The sequence below is a fragment of the Pseudophryne corroboree genome, chromosome 2 (genome assembly GCF_028390025.1).
Source record: "Pseudophryne corroboree isolate aPseCor3 chromosome 2, aPseCor3.hap2, whole genome shotgun sequence".
NCBI lineage: Eukaryota > Metazoa > Chordata > Amphibia > Anura > Myobatrachidae > Pseudophryne > Pseudophryne corroboree.
The window spans coordinates 409,887,182-409,905,209 of record NC_086445.1 but is presented as its reverse complement, the minus strand read 5'-3'; the positions used below and the strand labels follow the sequence as shown (position 1 = coordinate 409,905,209).

Below are 18,028 nucleotides of genomic sequence, written 5' to 3'. Positions count from 1 at the left end.
TATAAAGACATGGTTTGATGAGTTCAGTGTGGAAGAACTTAAATAGCCCGCACAGAGCCCTGACCTCAACCCCATTGAGCACCTTTTGGATGAACTGGAACAGAGATTGCAAGCCTACTTGTCCAACATTAGTGTCTGACCTCATAAGTGCTCTACAGAATGAATGGGCACAAATATTTATTTCAACACCCCAATGCAAAGAGTTACATATGTATGTATATATAAATATACAAGATCTATTTTGCATGAAAATCTGACTATATCAATCACTAATCAGGCAGGCTATTTTGCCTCAAAGTTTCAGTTTACGCGTCAATCCAGTAGATGGAGCACCAAGACAACCACAACAGTACATGCTATGGTTACGCATAATGCGAGGAAGTCACTGGTCACAGCAGTATACAAATAATGATCAGACATGAGCACACTAGGTCACAGCCTGCGAGAACACAAAGGGAGCCTTCACCATACACTCCTAAACAAACATATCCCAGGGCACAAAATCAGTGTTTCACAATGGCGCCACCTATTACGACCAGATGTGATTTGAGGTGAAGGCGTTCACAAGATGCTTACTCTTGTATTGCTGTTCTTCTATGGTCACACTTTCAGTGTTTTCGGAAACTTAGAAAGGATATAGCGCAATATTGTTTTGATATGCAGTATTAAAGTAATAGGCATATACTGCGCTCACATTAGACATAATAAAAGCAGCATGTAACACCTAATGGTGTAACTCTCCAGAGTGATTTCTGTATATAAGGTTCTTCACACTGGAACTCAAAAGCAGATAAACATAGTGCAACACTGGCAAACATCGTCACAAGAATTTATTAAGAAATACACTCACATTTAAAAAAGGATTAAAACCCCCCCCCCCCAGCTTATCACATAAAATAGTGTTGTCTCACACAATGGTGGTCATTCCGAGTTGTTCGCTCGCTGCTATTTTTAGCAGAATTGCTAACGGGCTAAAATCCGGCAGTTCTGCGCATGCGTATGCACAGCTAAGCAATTTTACACAAAACTATGCTATTTTACTCAGGGGGCGAACAAAGCTTTTCAATCGCTCTGCTGATCGTAGTGTGATTGACAGGAAGTAGGTGTTTCTGGGAGGAAACTGTCCGTTTTCAGGGAGTGTGCTGGAGAAACGGAGGAGTGGCTGGCCGGACGCTGGGCGTGTTTGTGAAGTCAAACCAGGAACTAAATGGACTGAGGTGATCGCAATCTAGGAGTAGGTTTGGAGCTACTCAGAAACTGCAAGGAAATACTTAATAGCAGAATTGCTAATCTTTTGTTAGCAATTCTGCTATGCTAAGATACACTCCCAGAGGGCGGCGGCTTTGCCTTTGCATTTCTGCTAAAAGTAGCTAGCGAGCGAACAACTCGGAATGACCACCCATGTCCGTCCACCCCAGGATTCACAGCTACAACCACCAGATTAAAATAAATGTGGAAAGCCCTTCCAGCTCCAGATGCTGTATGACTTGCAGCGGGTCCCTACTCGGTGACACGTCCAGTGAGAGGATGTACTTATGCGTAATGCATTTCGGACACCTTGTCCTTCATCAGATGCATAAGTATATCATCTCCCTGGAGGTATATTTATAACCCCTTCTATCAATACAAATAGAAAATCCTGTGGCGACTCTCGCCCCTCATTCAGAACTACATCACCGGATAGGACGCTATGCGGATCACCCAACCGAAAGTGTCCTTGTTTGCGTTCCACTGCGGTTTTCATATGTCTCTGGAATGGCTGTATACAAAGTTCTCAATAACTAAGTACTTCTCTGGATAGGACGATCTGCGTGCCAACGTCCTGGAACCGATATAGTGTTATGTGGTCCAAGTGGATAATATAGTCAGCCAGTTGGTATATTCATCACAGTATCCATCGGAGTGTCCATTTTGGATAGTGAACTACATTAATCATAGCAGTACCGTACAATATAAAAATGAAAAATACATATAAATATAATATATAGATAAAGAATTCATAGAACTTTTTTTTATATATTAAACGGAATATATGAGAGAATACTTGATCATACATAAAATATAGAAACCACTTCATCTCAAAGTCACTATTTAAACTTTGTGAAATTAATTTCTTAAGTCTATATATCCGCTGCATTTCAGATTTTGCCAGTCTGGTATCCGTTTCTTTGTCACGCTTAACAAGGAGAGAATGGTCTGCTCTTAAAGACTATATAGACCTTGTAATAAAACCTGCAGATAAGAGTGGAGGGGTAGTCCTTATGGACAAATGTGATTATATATCAGAAGTGGAAAAACAACTTAAAGATGGAAGGACTTATAAAAAGTTGAGATCAGATCCTATCAATAAAATTACAAAAGAACTATTCGATCTCACAAAGAATGCATAAGAAAAAGGAGTATTAACCGAAGCTGAATGTATGTATGTATGTATGTACTCCCACCATCTACATACTACCGAAGATCCATAAGGTCCCCCTCCACCCCCCAGGTAGACCAATGATATCTGGCTGTAATAGCATAACATCAAATCTCTCAGCTGTTATAGATTATTATTTACAGACTTTTGTAAGGAAGTCCAAAGCATTTTTAAAAGATACTGGATATTTATTAAGAATATTTGGGTCAAGTTAAAATAAATGACCAGTTTATCTATTGGTAAGCGCTGAAGTATCAACTCTTTATTCTATTATTGAAGAAGAGAAGGCTTTACAAGCGGTGTCATTTTCTGGAAACCTCTGATTATTCCAATGACCTTTAAGACATTTATTCTAGATTAGATTTATAAAAAATATATATATTTTTCAATGCGCGGTACTACATGCAACAAGTAGGTACAGCTATGGGCACTATGTTCACCCACAGCTAAGCCAATCTTTTTATATCATACAGGGAAGATCATGTAGTATGACATGGTGGTGAGCTGGGGGCGGGCCTTGTGTACTGTTGTCAAGTTGACAACATAATTTTTATATGGGATAAACCTATGGAATTTAGATTTTTTGTGAACTATTAAACAGTAAAGATTCCAATATAAAACTTATCTTTTCGAAAAGTGAAAGGGAGATTGTTTATTTGGATCTGTGTGTTTATATATAAGATGGTAAACTGCAAACTAAAATATATAGAAAACCAACTGATTGTAATAGCCCGATAGAACGATCCAATCAACATCATGACAACTGGCTTGATGGGATTCCGTTCAGTCAGTTTGTCAAAAAGAATTTCACGGAACTTGAGATTTATGAGGAACAACTTTTAGATATGAGTAATCGCTTTGTGGATAAAGGCTATAAGAAAGATACTGTTGCTAGGGCCCAACAAAGGGTAGAAACTATAGATAGAAAAAAAATTAATATTGGGATCTAAGAATCAGGTAAATAAAAGACAAATTTACAGTGGTCATTTATTAGCACTTTTAATTGTCAACATAGGGAAATTGAAAAGGTCTTCAGGAAGCATTGGGAGATATTAAAACAAAACAAGATCCTATTGTTGGTAGCAAACTTCCAATAAAGCAAGGTTTTATCTATAGACGGGGACCTTCTCTAAAGGACAAACTAGTCAAAACTTCAATTGATGTCACTAAAAGAAATAATATAAGAAATCAGGGTTTTTACAGATGTGGAATGTGTCGGATGGTACCAGGTATAAGTAAAATGAAGGATTTCTCGGTCAAAGGAAAACCAAACGTAGAAAAGATTTTATTACGTGCAATTCAAAGAACATAATTTATGCATTTGAATGCCAGTGTGGTTTATTATATGTTGGAAAAACCGGGAAATGTTTAAAAGCGAGAATAGCAGAACATCTTTAGAATATAAAGAAAGGTTTGGAGACCCATCCAATCACTTTAAGAATATACATAAATCCAACCCATTTTATTAAATCCGTCTGGGGTTTACAACAAGTAAATCCCACCTGGCGTGACAAAGAAACGGATACCAGATTGGCAAAATCTGAAATGCAGTGGATATATAGACTTGAGACATTAATTCCCCAAGGTTTAAGGTGACTTTGAGATGAAGTGACTTCTATAATATTTTATATATGATCTGGGATTCTCTCATATATTCTGTTTGATATATAAAGAATTTATAGAAAGTGTGTTTTTTATATATCTATATATTACATTTATATGTATTTTTCATTTTTATATTGTACGGTACTGCTATGTATGATTAATGGACACTCCGATGGATACTGTGGTGAATATACCAACTGGCTGGCTATATTATTCATTTGGACCACATAACAGTCTCAGTACCAGGACGTTGACACGTAAATAGTCATATCCGGAGAAGTACTTAGTTTTGAGGACTTTGTTCACGGTCGTACCAGAGACATATGAAAACTGCAGTGGAACGCAAGCGAGGACACTTCCGGTTGGGTGAACCACATAGCGTCATATCCGGTGATGTAGTTCCAGATGAGGGGCGAGAGTCACCACAGGATTTTCTAATTGTATTACTTACGTATTGATAGAAGGGGTTATAAATATACCTCAAGGGAGATGATATACTTGTGCATCGGATGAAGGTCAAGGATGCCGAAACGCTTTACACATAAGTACATCCTCTCACTGGACGTGCCACCGAGCAGGGACCAGCTGCAAGTCATACAGCATCTGGAGCCGGAAGAGCTTTCCACATTTGTTTCTATCTGGTGGGGGTAGCTGTGAATCCTGGGGTGGACGGACATAGTGTGAGATTACACTATTTTGCGTTATATACTGTTTTTTATCTTTTTAAATGTGAGTGTATTTCTTAATAAATTCTTGTGACAATGTTAACCAGTGTTGCACTATGTTTCTCTCCATTTAAGTTCCAGTGTGATGAACCTTATATACAGAAATCGCTCTGAAGAGTTACACCATTAGGTGTTACATGCTGCTTTTATTATCTCTAATGTGAGTGCAGTATATGCCTATTACTTTAATACTGCATATCAAAACAATATTGCGTTATATCCTTTCATTCTAAGTTTAAGAAAACACTGAAAGTGTGACCATAAAAGAACAATACAAGTGTAAGCATCTTGTGAACTCCTTCACCTCAAATCACATCTGTCGTTATAGGTGGCGCCATTGTGAAACACTGATTTTGTGCACTTGGATAAGTCACTGGTCACGTTACTTACAATCTTCCTTTTTGATTCAAGCACCTGCAGTTTCCTGTAAGCGTCTGCTTTGCTATAATGAACATCAAGTTGCAGGTGTACAGTATAAAGTCACAGTATTAGATGGCACTGTAAAATTAGTTCCGCTAAACAATAACATGCTCCACACGAGCAATTGCTAGTTGTTCATACATGCCGTCATCTCCCCCCCCCTTCCCCCACCTGCACATATATTACGATGGGAACAGGTTCACTCTCCTATTGCCTGCTCCGTACACCACTTTCTCTACCCATAAGCCCACCCCACATTCTTGCACTTTTTGTTGATGGTCTGACTGCACTTGCACCTCAGTAAACTATTACTTCCCACATGCAGTTTGCAATGGGATTTAATTTTGTGCTAAATATAGGATGCGATTATGCAGCAGATAGTGGGGTCTGCACAGAGAACTCTAATTTCGCAAAAGACAATGGAGTCTGAATATAATATTTATATAGCCCTTTTCTCAGACTTGGAACAAATGCTCTTCGTAGCTTTGTGCCAATGTGGCTGGTAAGGAGTCCGTGCAGAGTAGCTTGCAGTGGATTACGTGCAAATAAATGTAACACTGACATTAGGACACTAATAGGGACAAAGATAAACATGTAAAGCAGTGTGCACAAAGCCACTCTTCCATGTATACAAATACACATTTCTAAAAGGATAGCTGCATAAAGAAACACAATAAAAACACATTAATAAACCAAAAATATTACAACCAATAAAAATGCTTTAATTCCTCTTTTTATATGTTCAGCACAGTACATAATGTTGTAATGATGTTATTTGCTTCACGACTAACTGTAAACAGGAAGAAAAAAAAAATAAAAAAAATAATAATTCAGCAGTCTTTGGTCAAACTATGTAATAAGTAAACCTATAGTAAGTAGTCAGCGAGTTATGAACATATCCACTTAAAAGGTGTGTAATCTAGGTTTTAATTTTTTATCCACAACAATAGAACCTGTTCATCACCGCAATCGCACATTCCTGAGCTGGATCAGAAACAACATAGTCATCACTGCAGGTATCCGGATGCCTGAGCTGGATCCAACAACACACATCTTCATTACTGTAGGTGTCCGGATTCCTGAGGCGGATGTTGTACAACTGAACTTGTTCATCACTGGTCTATACAGAATACCTGAGCCATACTTCCAGGTTTATCTCCACTTGTAAAGTTAGATTTTACATGAGTAAAAAGTTAGGGGTTAAGTACCAGACTTCAACACAAACGTCTTCTCCTCTCATAAGTGCTTTCTTTGTTGTTCCACGGAATCCAGAGTAAATGTGAAGAGGAAACTAGTAAGTAAACAAAACTAACTGCTATGTTGCACAGTTACAATCTAGCACAATAAATGTTCATTAATTATTTTTTTCCATCCAGAAGACTTTTTCCACCTCTCTCCGGCAGTGGACTGAACGCCAAGTTTAGTTACCACCTTTGTGTGACACCATGTGTTTTCAACGCCAGTCCTCTATATTACTACTAGACCAGACCTTAGGGAAATATGTAACAGGTACCATATGTATGTCCTAGCAAACAGGGCTTTGTGTTTAAAAATAAGGATCCAACAGTTTTATAGGTCTGTTATACTGGTCTCTTTAAACCAAATGTAACTTCATGGCTTTTTTTAAACCCGTACAATTAAAAACAAGTTCTAGATCAGTCCAAAAGTTCCTTAACGAGCAAGGTTAGTGAGAAATAGGATTCACAGAATTCTGTATTTGCTCCCCGGGTATATCCTCACTGCCAGGATCACCTGTAGAGAAAAAGAAAATATTACAGTATTTCCAAAGGTCCAAAAGTTCTACAAAACATTAGAATATGAGGCTACAGCATGTGTGGAGCTTACAACTAACTTTAAGACACTGGCAGACATTATAGAAATCACTTTAAGGTCAATAGTGAAAAGCACCTTAAATAACTTTGTTTAGCATATTAGCAACTGCAATAATACACTGTTTTAGAAGTCAATAGTCCGAACTATTATAGTAATATAGCTTATTTGATAAAGCTGATAACTTCACTCCTATTTAGTAAGTTTGCAATTCTTCCAAAGGAGATGTTATATCTTGGACTAACCAAAGTTTTAATCTTCATAAATAACTACAATCATTGCAGTCACGTTTTGGGGGCTCCGCAACCACACACAATATGAATAGAGGCTGCAACTTACATACATGTCATTAGATCTTAGCTTTTTCTATGCCTCATTTAAACTTTAATGAGAAGACTTATATGCTGTTCCCATAAGCTTGTAAGACAGGACTGCTGAAAAAGAAGCAACACCCCAATTCAGGCTCTTGATGAGTCTGCTAAATTACTGCACAGCTTACTGAGGTCTAGAAATAAATCCATTTGTTCACCATTTGTTTCTTTAACATATCCTGTAAGTTAGTTTTCTTGAGCAAAATGGGTGGGGAGGACGGGGATGACAAACTATACAGCTGAACTTACACACAAAAAAAAAAAAATTCATAAAACATGCCACTAGGTAGGACATTGAAGAAATTCTCAGCAAATGACCAATTCACCAATGTATAGTGAAACTTGACATGATGGAGCCTTAAAAAACAGACAACGCTATATTGTACCAAGACAAAAGAAACAGAAGGCTTGGTAATTTCCTGCTTCAACTTATTCCTGTCTACACTTTCTATACTGTACATGTGTTCAGTGGAACTCTCATATGTTTGCACATAGAATGAGTATATATTTCCTGACTTGTTGGGCATGAGTCACCAAATAATCATCAGCCGTGGTACCCAACCAATAGAACACTTATGCTAGCCATACATCAGACCAACTTCAGACCAACTTTCCTCCAACTCTCCAAACCTCCAACCATCCAACTTTTCTGTCCAACTAAAACAGTGCTCCACACATCTAACCAACTTTTCATCAGACCAGCAGACCAGCCAACTTCTCTCCAACTTATGATGTCACAGAAGTAGGCGGACAGTGCCTGTCTACTTCTGCATGTTTACCTGACGTAGAGGATGAAGGGGAGAGTCATTGAGTGACAGGGAGAGGGTAACAGGAGAGAGGGTAATTGGGAGATAGTGACGCAGAGGAAAGGTAGAGGGTGAGGCACTGGGTGACAGGGAGGGAGTGGGAGACGGATAGGCAGAGGATGACAATGTGAGTCAGTGGGTGATAGTGAGAGGCAGCAGGTGATGCTAGGGAATGAGTGACGGTGACACAGGGAATAGAGGGTGAGGCATCGGGTAACTGGGACAGATAGTGGGAGACGGAGAGGCAGAGGATGATGGAAATAGGCAGGGGTGACGGTGAGATAGTGGGTGACTGGGTAGCAGCATATGACAGCTGTGGCAGTTTGAGAACGGGGGCGATCAGTGTAGTAGCAATCTCCCAGCATCCACCGACCTCCGCAGCCCTGCACACAGCAGTGTGCTGGGCTGGGGAAACAAGTTGCTGTGCTGCCACTGAGAGGCAAGGGGGAAGGGAGGGTAATTAGTACCCACTTCTACACCTTCTGCTAGTGCCCCTGCTCCCTTTCTGCCCGATTGCCCTGTGCCTTCCTCTCTCCGTCCTTTGTGCCTCCTCTCGGCTACCTACATCTCCTGACCAGGTGACACTGCTGCCTACACCCCCAGCCCACCTCTACGCAGGTGACACAGCTGGTTATCTCAAAATCGGTCTGCAGGATCCCACCCCCGTGACCTTGTCGCCAATGTCCTTCTTTTGGGATCACTCATGTCTCCGCTGGCTGCGTCACCACTGGCAGCAGCAACTCCCAGAGCACCGGAGCCCTGACTGACCTGCGGCTGTGTATGGAGAGGGCCAAGTCAGCAGCAGCCAGGCGACGTCGGGAAGGGGGTGTGGGGGGTCTATCAGCGGGAGGAGTTGCGGACCCCGACATCACTTACTTAAAACTGTGCTGATTCAGAGGTCATGGCTTCCTGCAGAGCCCCGCCGGGTTCTCGTACCCGCTAGCTACTGCCGAAATGCACCTCTGACAGGGGCCATATGTATATGAAAAAAATCTGGATTGACAGGTGGCCCCAAATGTGCATCTGCCAGAAATGCTTTGCTTCAGCTGGTCCCTGTCGGTGGGCCGCCTGGGAGCCGCCGGGCCCTAGGCATCCGCTTTGGATGCTTAGTGGTAAATCTGCCACTGCCGATTACTCCAGCAGACCTGTAAGGTGGCACGCATCATGCCCCTATTCTCCCACTGGGGTATGGCCACGCTAGGGAGCGCTACATGAAGGGGAGATGCTAGCTCGCCAGGGAGTCACAGTGCGCCCTGACTGCGCTTGGGGTTCGGTGCAGGGAGTGTGTGTACTCACTCAGGCTGGCTCCCGTCTCCGCTGCCCATGGTACCCGGGGGGGAGTAACCACAGGAGGGGTGTGGGGGTGCTGAGGGGGTCCGCAATCGTATGTGGGGTGCCGCGATTGCGGAGTTGCAGTGATCTCCGGTGGGGTGCCACTGCAGGGGGTCCCAGTGTGACAGGGGCAGCTCAGCAGCAGTGATGAACTGCCGCAGCTGCCCATGAACCTCCTCCCAGCTCCCGCTCCCCTGCCGAGTCCTGGTGTCCCAGGGGCAGCAGTTAAGTACTCCTGCTGGGGAAGTGGTGGACCCTGCGGCTGGAGCATGTTTGCAGCGGGAAGGTGTCACCTGGACCTTTGCCTGGAGTGGGATGGTGGAGGCTGGACCCGGACTGCAGCTTTGAATGAGACTGCAGGACCTGTATGACAGCGTTGAGGTGGCGCCTGGATGGTGGAGGCGGTGAGGTGTCCGGTCCCGGTGGTAGTGACTGGTGAGGCGTGTGGTCCCTGCGGTGGTGCGGACATGACAGCGGCAGACGGCAGAGTCAGGTGAGTGGTTGCCTTGGAGTGCGTGCGGATAGGGGTACTGATCGCGGGGGGGGGTTGCCGCGTGAACGGTGTTGCATTGCGGCAGGTGACATGCTGTGGCCAGAAACCGATCTTCGGGAGGGGGTGCCGGGTGTTCGGGGGTGGATGGAGTGCGGGCGGGGGACCGATCCTCTCCTCCCTCTCAGACCTGTAATGCTGCTGGTGTCCCAGTGTCACAGCGCTGGTTCTCCTCCTGACGCCGCTGACGAAATGACAGGGGCAGCCTGGCAACAGTAGTGGACTGCTGCAGCTGCCCCTGAACCTCATTCCGGCTCCTGCACCACAATGCCGCCGCTGCCGAGGATTCTAGGCTGACAGTCAGCACAGCCGGCAGTGATGGGTAACAAGGAGGCGGACACTGCTGGCCAGTGTCCACCTACTTATCGTTCAGTTGGGGGAAAAGTTCCCCTACACCTGAACGATTAGTTGGGAAAATCAAACAGGTTGGACAGACCGTTTCTGGACGTTTTTTAGCGTGTGGCAGCAAACGTCTGATAATCGTTTGCTCCCACACACTGCCAGATTATCTTTCCAACCAGCCAACTAGTTGGCTGGTTGGAGAGAAATCGTTCTGATGTATGGCCAGCATTAGATGCACCTACATAAACCTCAGCCAAGAGACGCATGTCTGTATCCAGTGGATATTTACTTTACCCATATTTGGCTATTCAAATGCTGGCGAGGCAGGGAATAGTAATGGGCGTCTAAAAGAACTATACAAATGTTGCTCCGATCAGACGCCCAATTAGCCGCAGAGGTCATAGTTCAGCCCACAGCCTCTGCTGAAATGTGTGAGAAGTCGGCTGTTTGGGCGAACAAACGGGACTTTTCCCCGTCGCACCCATTAGTTTAGATGGGTTTTGCTGATTTACACGGCTAATCCCTGTTTAACTGGGTGCTACAACTGCGATAATTAAAGGGCGCCTAGAACAACTGAATAGGAACAATAGGCATCCTTTATTATCGCCACTAAATGAACATTTGAATAGCCACCATAGAGTGCCACTATTTTCATTAATGTCATTGCCCACACTATGGGGTATATGCAATTGCGGTCAAATTCCCGAAAATGTCGAAAAACGGGACATTTTCGCCCCAAAAAAAATAAAAAATAAAAATCGACAATGCAATTCAGTACTTTTCGTCAAAAAAACGGACTTTCCATATTCTACTTTTTAAAATTTGACAAATTCGACATTTCTGCAATGGTACAAATGCGGCATTTCGACAAAAGTATATTCAATTGAAGATTGTAAATTCGACAACAGTGCTTTTAGACAGTAAATTCGTCATTTTCAATCCGCCTCACTTTGCTGGCGGAATCTAATAAAAAATGTTAAAAACGTTTTTTTTTTGTGTTTTTTTTTTATTGGTAATAGCATATCTATTTATATTAGAAGGGATTAGGTACTTGGTTTGTCTATTTAGGAGGCACAAGTATTTTTTATATATTTAAAAAAAAAAATATTTTATGGAATGGGTTAAAAATCAGAAAAAAAAAATGCGCGGGGTCCCCCCTCCTAAGCATAACCAGCCTCGGGCTCTTTGAGCCAGTCCTGGTCGTAAAAATACGGGGGGAAAAATGCCCACTGGATTTAGGTGAGTATAATTTATTTTCAGGTACACCCCGTGGATTCTACTTGGACAAGTGGACCGAACGTCATGTCAAAATAGGTAAGTGTGTGTGTGTCGACATGTATGTAATAAAGTTGTACTTTCAAGGTGTGCGTGTCCTGTTTTTATTTTGGAATTTTTTTTGCAGTAGAACTACAGGTACCAGCGGGCCCGTTTCCCCCCCCAGCATGCTGGTACTTGTGGTTCTCCAAGTACCAGCTTGTGGGGGAGGCTTGCTGGGACTTGTAGTTCTGCTGCAAAAACCAATATTCTTTAATTTGACAAAAGGCTATCAGCCTCCCATCCGCAGCCCATGGATGGGGGGGGGGGGCAGCCTCGGGCTTCACCCCTGGACCTTGGGTGGCTGGAGGGGGGGACCCCTTGATTTAAGGGGTCCCCACTCCTCCAGGGTACCCCGGCCAGGGGTGACTAGTTGGGTATTTAATGGCACGGCCCGATATCAAAGTGTCCCCCGGCTGTGGCATTATCTGTCCAGCTAGTGGAGCCCGGTGCTGGTACAAAAAAATACGGGGGACCCCTACTCTTTTTGTCCCCCGTATTTTTTGCACCAGGACCAGAGCCCGGTGCTGGTTGTTAAAATACAGGGTATCCCCTGCCATTTCCCCCCCCATATTTTGGCAACCAGGACCGGCTCAAAGAGCCCGAGGCTGGTTATGCTTAGGAGTGGGGACCCCACGCAAATTTTTTTCCGGGTTTTTTACCGTTTTTTCAACATTTTTAAAAATCGAATCAAAATCCGTCAATTCAGCCGTTTTTCGACAGCGGAACTGTCGAATCCGTTTTTTATTGAATATGTCGAATTCCGGCACCCACCTGCCGGAATTCGACGGTCGAATTGTGTTGAATTTAAAAACGGGCGAAAGAGTGCCGCAATTCGCCCGGAATTGCATATACCCCTATAGCTCTTAAAATGCAGTTTTTGATACAAAAACTTGTATAAAAAAAATAAGAATTTACTTACCGATAATTCTATTTCTCGTAGTCCGTAGTGGATGCTGGGAACTCCGTAAGGACCATGGGGAATAGCGGCTCCACAGGAGACTGGGCACAAAAAGAAAGCTTTAGGACTACCTGGTGTGCACTGGCTCCTCCCCCCATGACCCTCCTCCAAGCCTCAGTTAGGACACTGTGCCCGGACGAGCGTACACAATAAGGAAGGATTTTGAATCCCGGGTAAGACTCATACCAGCCACACCAATCACACCGTACAACTTGTGATATGAAACCCAGTTAACAGCATGATAACAGAGGAGCCTCTGAATAGATGGCTCACAACAAGAACCCGATTAGTTAACAATAACTATGTACAAGTATTGCAGACAATCCGCACTTGGAATGGGCGCCCAGCATCCACTACGGACTACGAGAAATAGAATTATCGGTAAGTAAATTCTTATTTTCTCTGACGTCCTAGTGGATGCTGGGAATTCCGTAAGGACCATGGGGATAATACCAAAGCTCCCAAACGGGCGGGAGAGTGCGGATGACTCTGCAGCACCGAATGAGAGAACTCCAGGTCCTCCTCAGCCAGGGTATCAAATTCATAGAATTTTGCAAACGTGTTTGCCCCTGACCAAGTAGCTGCTCGGCAAAGTTGTAAAGCCGAGACCCCTCGGGCAGCCGCCCAAGATGAGCCCACCGTCCTTGTGGAATGGGCTTTTATTGATTTAGGCTGCGGTAATCCTACCGCAGAATGCGCCAGCTGAATAGTGCTACAAATCCAGCGCGCAATAGACTGCTTAGAAGCAGGAGCACCCAGCTTGTTGGGTGCCATCAGGATAAACAGCGAGTCAGTTTTCCTGACTCCAGCCGTCCTGGAAAAATAAAATTTTCAGGGCCCTGACTACGTCCAGCAACTTGGAATCCTCCAAGTCCCCAGTAGCCGCAGGCACCACAATAGGTTGGTTCAAGTGAAAACCTGAGACCACCTTCGGGAGAAACTGAGGACGAGTCCTCAACTCTGTCCTATCCATATAGAAAATCAGATAAGGCCTTTTACATGACAAAGCCGCCAATTCTGACACACGCCTGGCCAAGGCCAACAGCATGACCACTTTCCACGCGAGATACTTTAGCTCCCTGGTTTTAAGTGGCTCTACCCATGCGACTTTAGGAAATCCAACACCACGTTGAGATCCAAAAAGTGCCACAGGAGGCACAAAAAGGAGGCTGAATATGTAGTACTCCTTTAACCAAAGTCTGAACTTCAGGCAGTGAAGCCAGTTCTTTCTGGAAGAAATTCGACAGAGCCGAAATCTGGACCTTGATGGACCCCAATTTGAGGCCCAAACGTCACCCCTGCTTGCAGGAAGTGCAGGAATCGACATAGTTGAAATTCCTCCGTCGGGGCCTTCATGGCCTCCCACCAAGCAACAAATCTTCGCCAAACGCGGCGATAATGTCTTGCGGTGACATCCTTCCTGGCTATGATCAGGGTAGGGATGACTTCCTTCGGAATACCCTTTTCCTTTAGGATCCGGTGTTCTACCGCCATGCCGTCAAACGCAGCCGCGGTAAGTCTTGGAACAGACAGGGTCCCTGCTGCAGCAGGTCTTGTCTGAGCGGCAGAGGCCAAGGGTCCTCTGCCAGCATCTCTTGAAGTTCCGGGTACCAAGCTCTTCATGGCCAATCCGGAACCCCGAGTATGGTTTTCACTCCTCGCCTTCTTATTATTCTCAGTACCTTGGGTATGAGAGGTAGAGGAGGAGATACATAAACCGACTGGTACACCCATGGTGTCACTAGAGCGTCCCCAGCGATCGCCTGAGGGTCCCTTGACCTGGCGCCATATCTTTTCAACTTCTTGTTGAGGCGGGACGCCATCATGTCCACCCGTGGTCATTCCCAACGGTTTACCCGCATTTGGAAAACTTCTGGATGAAGTCCCCATTCTCCTGGGTGTAGGTCGCCCATCGGAGAATCCTTGTGGCTTCTGCCATCGCCATCCTGCTTCTTGTGCCGCCCTGTCTGTTTACATGGGCGACCGCCGTGATGTCGTCTGATTGGATCAGTACCGGCTGGTTCTGAAGCAGGGGCCTTGCTTGGCTTAGGGTATTGTAAATGGCCCTTAGCTGCAGAATATTTATGTGAAGCGAAATCTCCTTGGAAATTTCTTCCCTGTGTGACTGCACCCCAGCCCCGAAGGCTGGCATCCGTGGTCACCAGGACCCAGTCCTGTATTCCGAATCTGCGGCCCTCTAGTAGATGAGCCCTCTGCAGCCACCACAGCAGCGACACCCTGTTTCTTGCTGACAGGGTTATCCGCTGTTGTATCTGTAAATGGGACCCGGACCATTAGTCCCACAGGTCCCACTGGAACGTCCTTGCGTGGAGTCTTCCGAATGGAATTATGCTTCGTACGACGCTACCATTTTTCCCAGGACTCGTGTGCATTGATGTACCGACACCTGTCCTGGTTTTAGGATGTCTCTGACTAGAGATGACAACTCCTCGGCTTTTTCCACTGGAAGAAACACTCTTTTCTGGTCTGCGTTCAGAAACATTCCCAGGAACAGAAGACGTGTCGTCGGGACCAGCTGTGACTTTGGAATATTGAGAATCCAGTCGTGCTGTTGTAGCACTTCTGCTACCCCCACTACCAACTGTTCTTTGGACCTCGCCTTTATCAGGAGATCGTCCAAGTACGGGATAATAAAAACTTCCTTCTTGCGAAGGAGTATCGTCACTTCGGCCATTACCTAGGTAAAGACCTTCGGTGCCGTGGACAACTCCAACGGCCGCGTCTGGAACTGATAGTGACAGTCCTGTACCACATATCTGAGGTACTCCTGGTGAGGGGGGTAAATGGGGACATGCAGGTACGCATCCTTGATGTCCAGGGAGACCCTGTAATCCTCCTCGTCCAGGCTCGTAATAACCGCCCTGAGCGATTCCATCTTGAACTTGAATCTTCTGATATAAAAGTTCAAGTATTTTAATTTCAAGATGGGTCTCACCGAACCGTTTCGGTACCACAACCACTGTGGAATAGTAACCCCTTCCTTGCTGAAGGAGGGGTACCTTGACAATCACTTGTTGTGATTATAGTGTTGAATATCCACCAACACCGTCTCCCTGGCAGAGGGAGGTGCCGGTAAGGCAGATTTTAGGAAACGGCGGGGGGGGAAGAACGTTTCGAACTCCAGCCTGTACCCCTGAGATCCTGCTTGAAGGACCCAGGGATCCATGTGAGAGAGCCCACTGTCCGCTGAAATATCTGAGACGGGCCCCCACCGTACCCGGGTCCGCCTGAGCAGCCCCAGCACCATGCTGTGGACCTACCGGACGCAGGGAGGACTTCTGCTCTTGGGAACTAGCTGTGTGTTGCAGCTTTTTCCTCTACCTTTGCCTCTCGGCAGAAAAGATGAGCCTCTAGCCCTCTTGCTTTTCTGGGGCCGAAAGGACTGTACTTGATGATACGGTGCTTTCTTTTGTTGTGGGGTAGCCTGTGGCAAAAAAATCGATTTCCCAGCAGTAGCTGTGGAAACGAGGTCTGAAAAACTATCCCCAAACAGTTTTACCCCCTTATAGGGCAACTTCCATGTGCCGATTCGAGTCGGCATCGCCTGACCATTGTCAAGTCCATAACCCCCGTCTGGCGGCAATGGACCTAGCGCTTATTTTTGATGCCAGCCGGCAAATATCCCTCTGAGCATCACGCATGTATAAGACCACGTCTTTTATATGCTCTATTTTCAGCAAAATATTGTCCCTATCCATAGTTATTTTCCGACAGGGAATCTGACCACGCAGCGGGAGCACTGCACATCCATGCCGAAGCAACGGCTGGTCGCAATATAATGCCCTAGTGTGTGACCATATCTTATAGGGTAACCTCCTGCTTTCTATCAGCAGGTTCCTTCAGGGCGGCCGTATCCGGAGACGGTAGTGCCACCTTTTCTGATAAGCGTGTAAGCGCTGTATCTACCCTATGGGGTGTTTCCCCGCGTGACCTATCCTCTGGCGGGAAAGGGTACGCTGCCAATAACCGTTGCAGAAATTATCAATTTCTTACCGGGGGAAGACCACTCTTCCTCACACACCTCATTTAATTTCTCAGATGCAGGAAAAACTACTAATAGTTTTCTCTCACCAAACACAATACCCTTTTATGTGGTACCTGGGGTATAATCATAAATGTGTAATACATTTTTCATTGCCTCAATCCTGTAACGGGTGGACCTATTTGGAGGGTACACCAGTCTCATCGATGTCGACACTGGAGTCAGTATCCGTGTCGACATCTGTGTCTGTTATCTGAGGTAGCGGGCGATTTTAAAGCCCCCCATGACATTTGAGACGCTGGAACAGGCACAAGCTGAGTAGCCGGCTGTTGTCGACCTTTTATGTAAGGAGTTGACACTTTCACGTAATCCTTCCATAAGTTCAACCACCCCGGTGTCGACTCCGCAGGGGGTGACAACATATTTACAGGCATTCGCTCCGCCTCCACCTCATTATCCTCCACATACCTGTCGACACAGCCGTACCGACACACAGCACACACACAGGGAATGCTCTGATAGAGGACAGGACCCCACAAAGCCCTTTGGGGAGACAGAGGGAGAGTATGCCAGCACACACCAGGGCGCTATATATCACAGGGATAGCACCTATAAAAAGGTGTTTTCCCTTATAGCTGCATATATTTGTATACTGCGCCTAAATTGTGCCCCCCCTCTCTTTTTAACCCTTTCTGTAGTGTATTAACTGCAGGGGAGAGCCAGGGAGCTTCCCTCCAACGGAGCTGTGAGGGAAAATGGCGCCAGTGTGCTGAGGAGATAGGCTCCGCCCCCTTCTCGGCGGACTTTTCTCCCGCTTTTTTCTGGAATCTGGCAGGGGTTAATATACATCCATATAGCCCTGGGGGTTATGTGTGATGTATTTTTGCCAGCCAAGGTGTTTATATTGCTGCTCAGGGCGCCTCCCCCCCAGCGCCCTGCACCCATCAGTGACCGGAGTGTGTGGTGTGCATGAGGAGCAATGGCGCACAGCTGCAGTGCTGTGCGCTACCTTGGTGAAGACTGATGTCTTCTGCCGCCGATTTTCCGGACCTCTTCTTGCTTCTGGCTCTGTAAGGGGGCCGGCGGCGCGGCTCTGGGACCGGACTCCGAGGCTGGGCCTGTGTTCAGTCCCTCTGGAGCTAATGGTGTCCAGTAGCCTAAGAAGCCCAAGCAGGCAGGTTCGCTTCTTCTCCCCTTAGTCCCTCGATGCAGTGAGCCTGTTGCCAGCAGGTCTCACTGAAAATAAAAACCTAAAACTAACTTTTTCTAAGAAGCTCAGGAGAGCCCCCTAGATTGCACCCAGCTCGGTCGGGCACAAAAATCTAACTGAGGCTTGGAGGAGGGTCATGG

At 45.5% G+C, this 18,028-nt stretch overlaps 1 protein-coding gene across 2 annotated transcripts in view; it reads right to left on the bottom strand.

The window, feature by feature from the left end:
• Positions 1–5,870: 5,870 nt before the first annotated feature.
• Positions 5,871–18,028, bottom strand: part of RNF149 (ring finger protein 149) — a 119,298-nt gene continuing 107,140 nt past the window's right edge. For both annotated transcript variants that reach the window (XR_010221073.1, XM_063953445.1), the window contains one exon: positions 5,871–6,921. Coding sequence is in view for 1 of the 2 variants with exons in the window: in XM_063953445.1 (XP_063809515.1) it covers positions 6,854–6,921 (68 nt within the window). In the remaining variant the exon portion in view is untranslated. The remainder of the gene's footprint in view (positions 6,922–18,028) is intronic.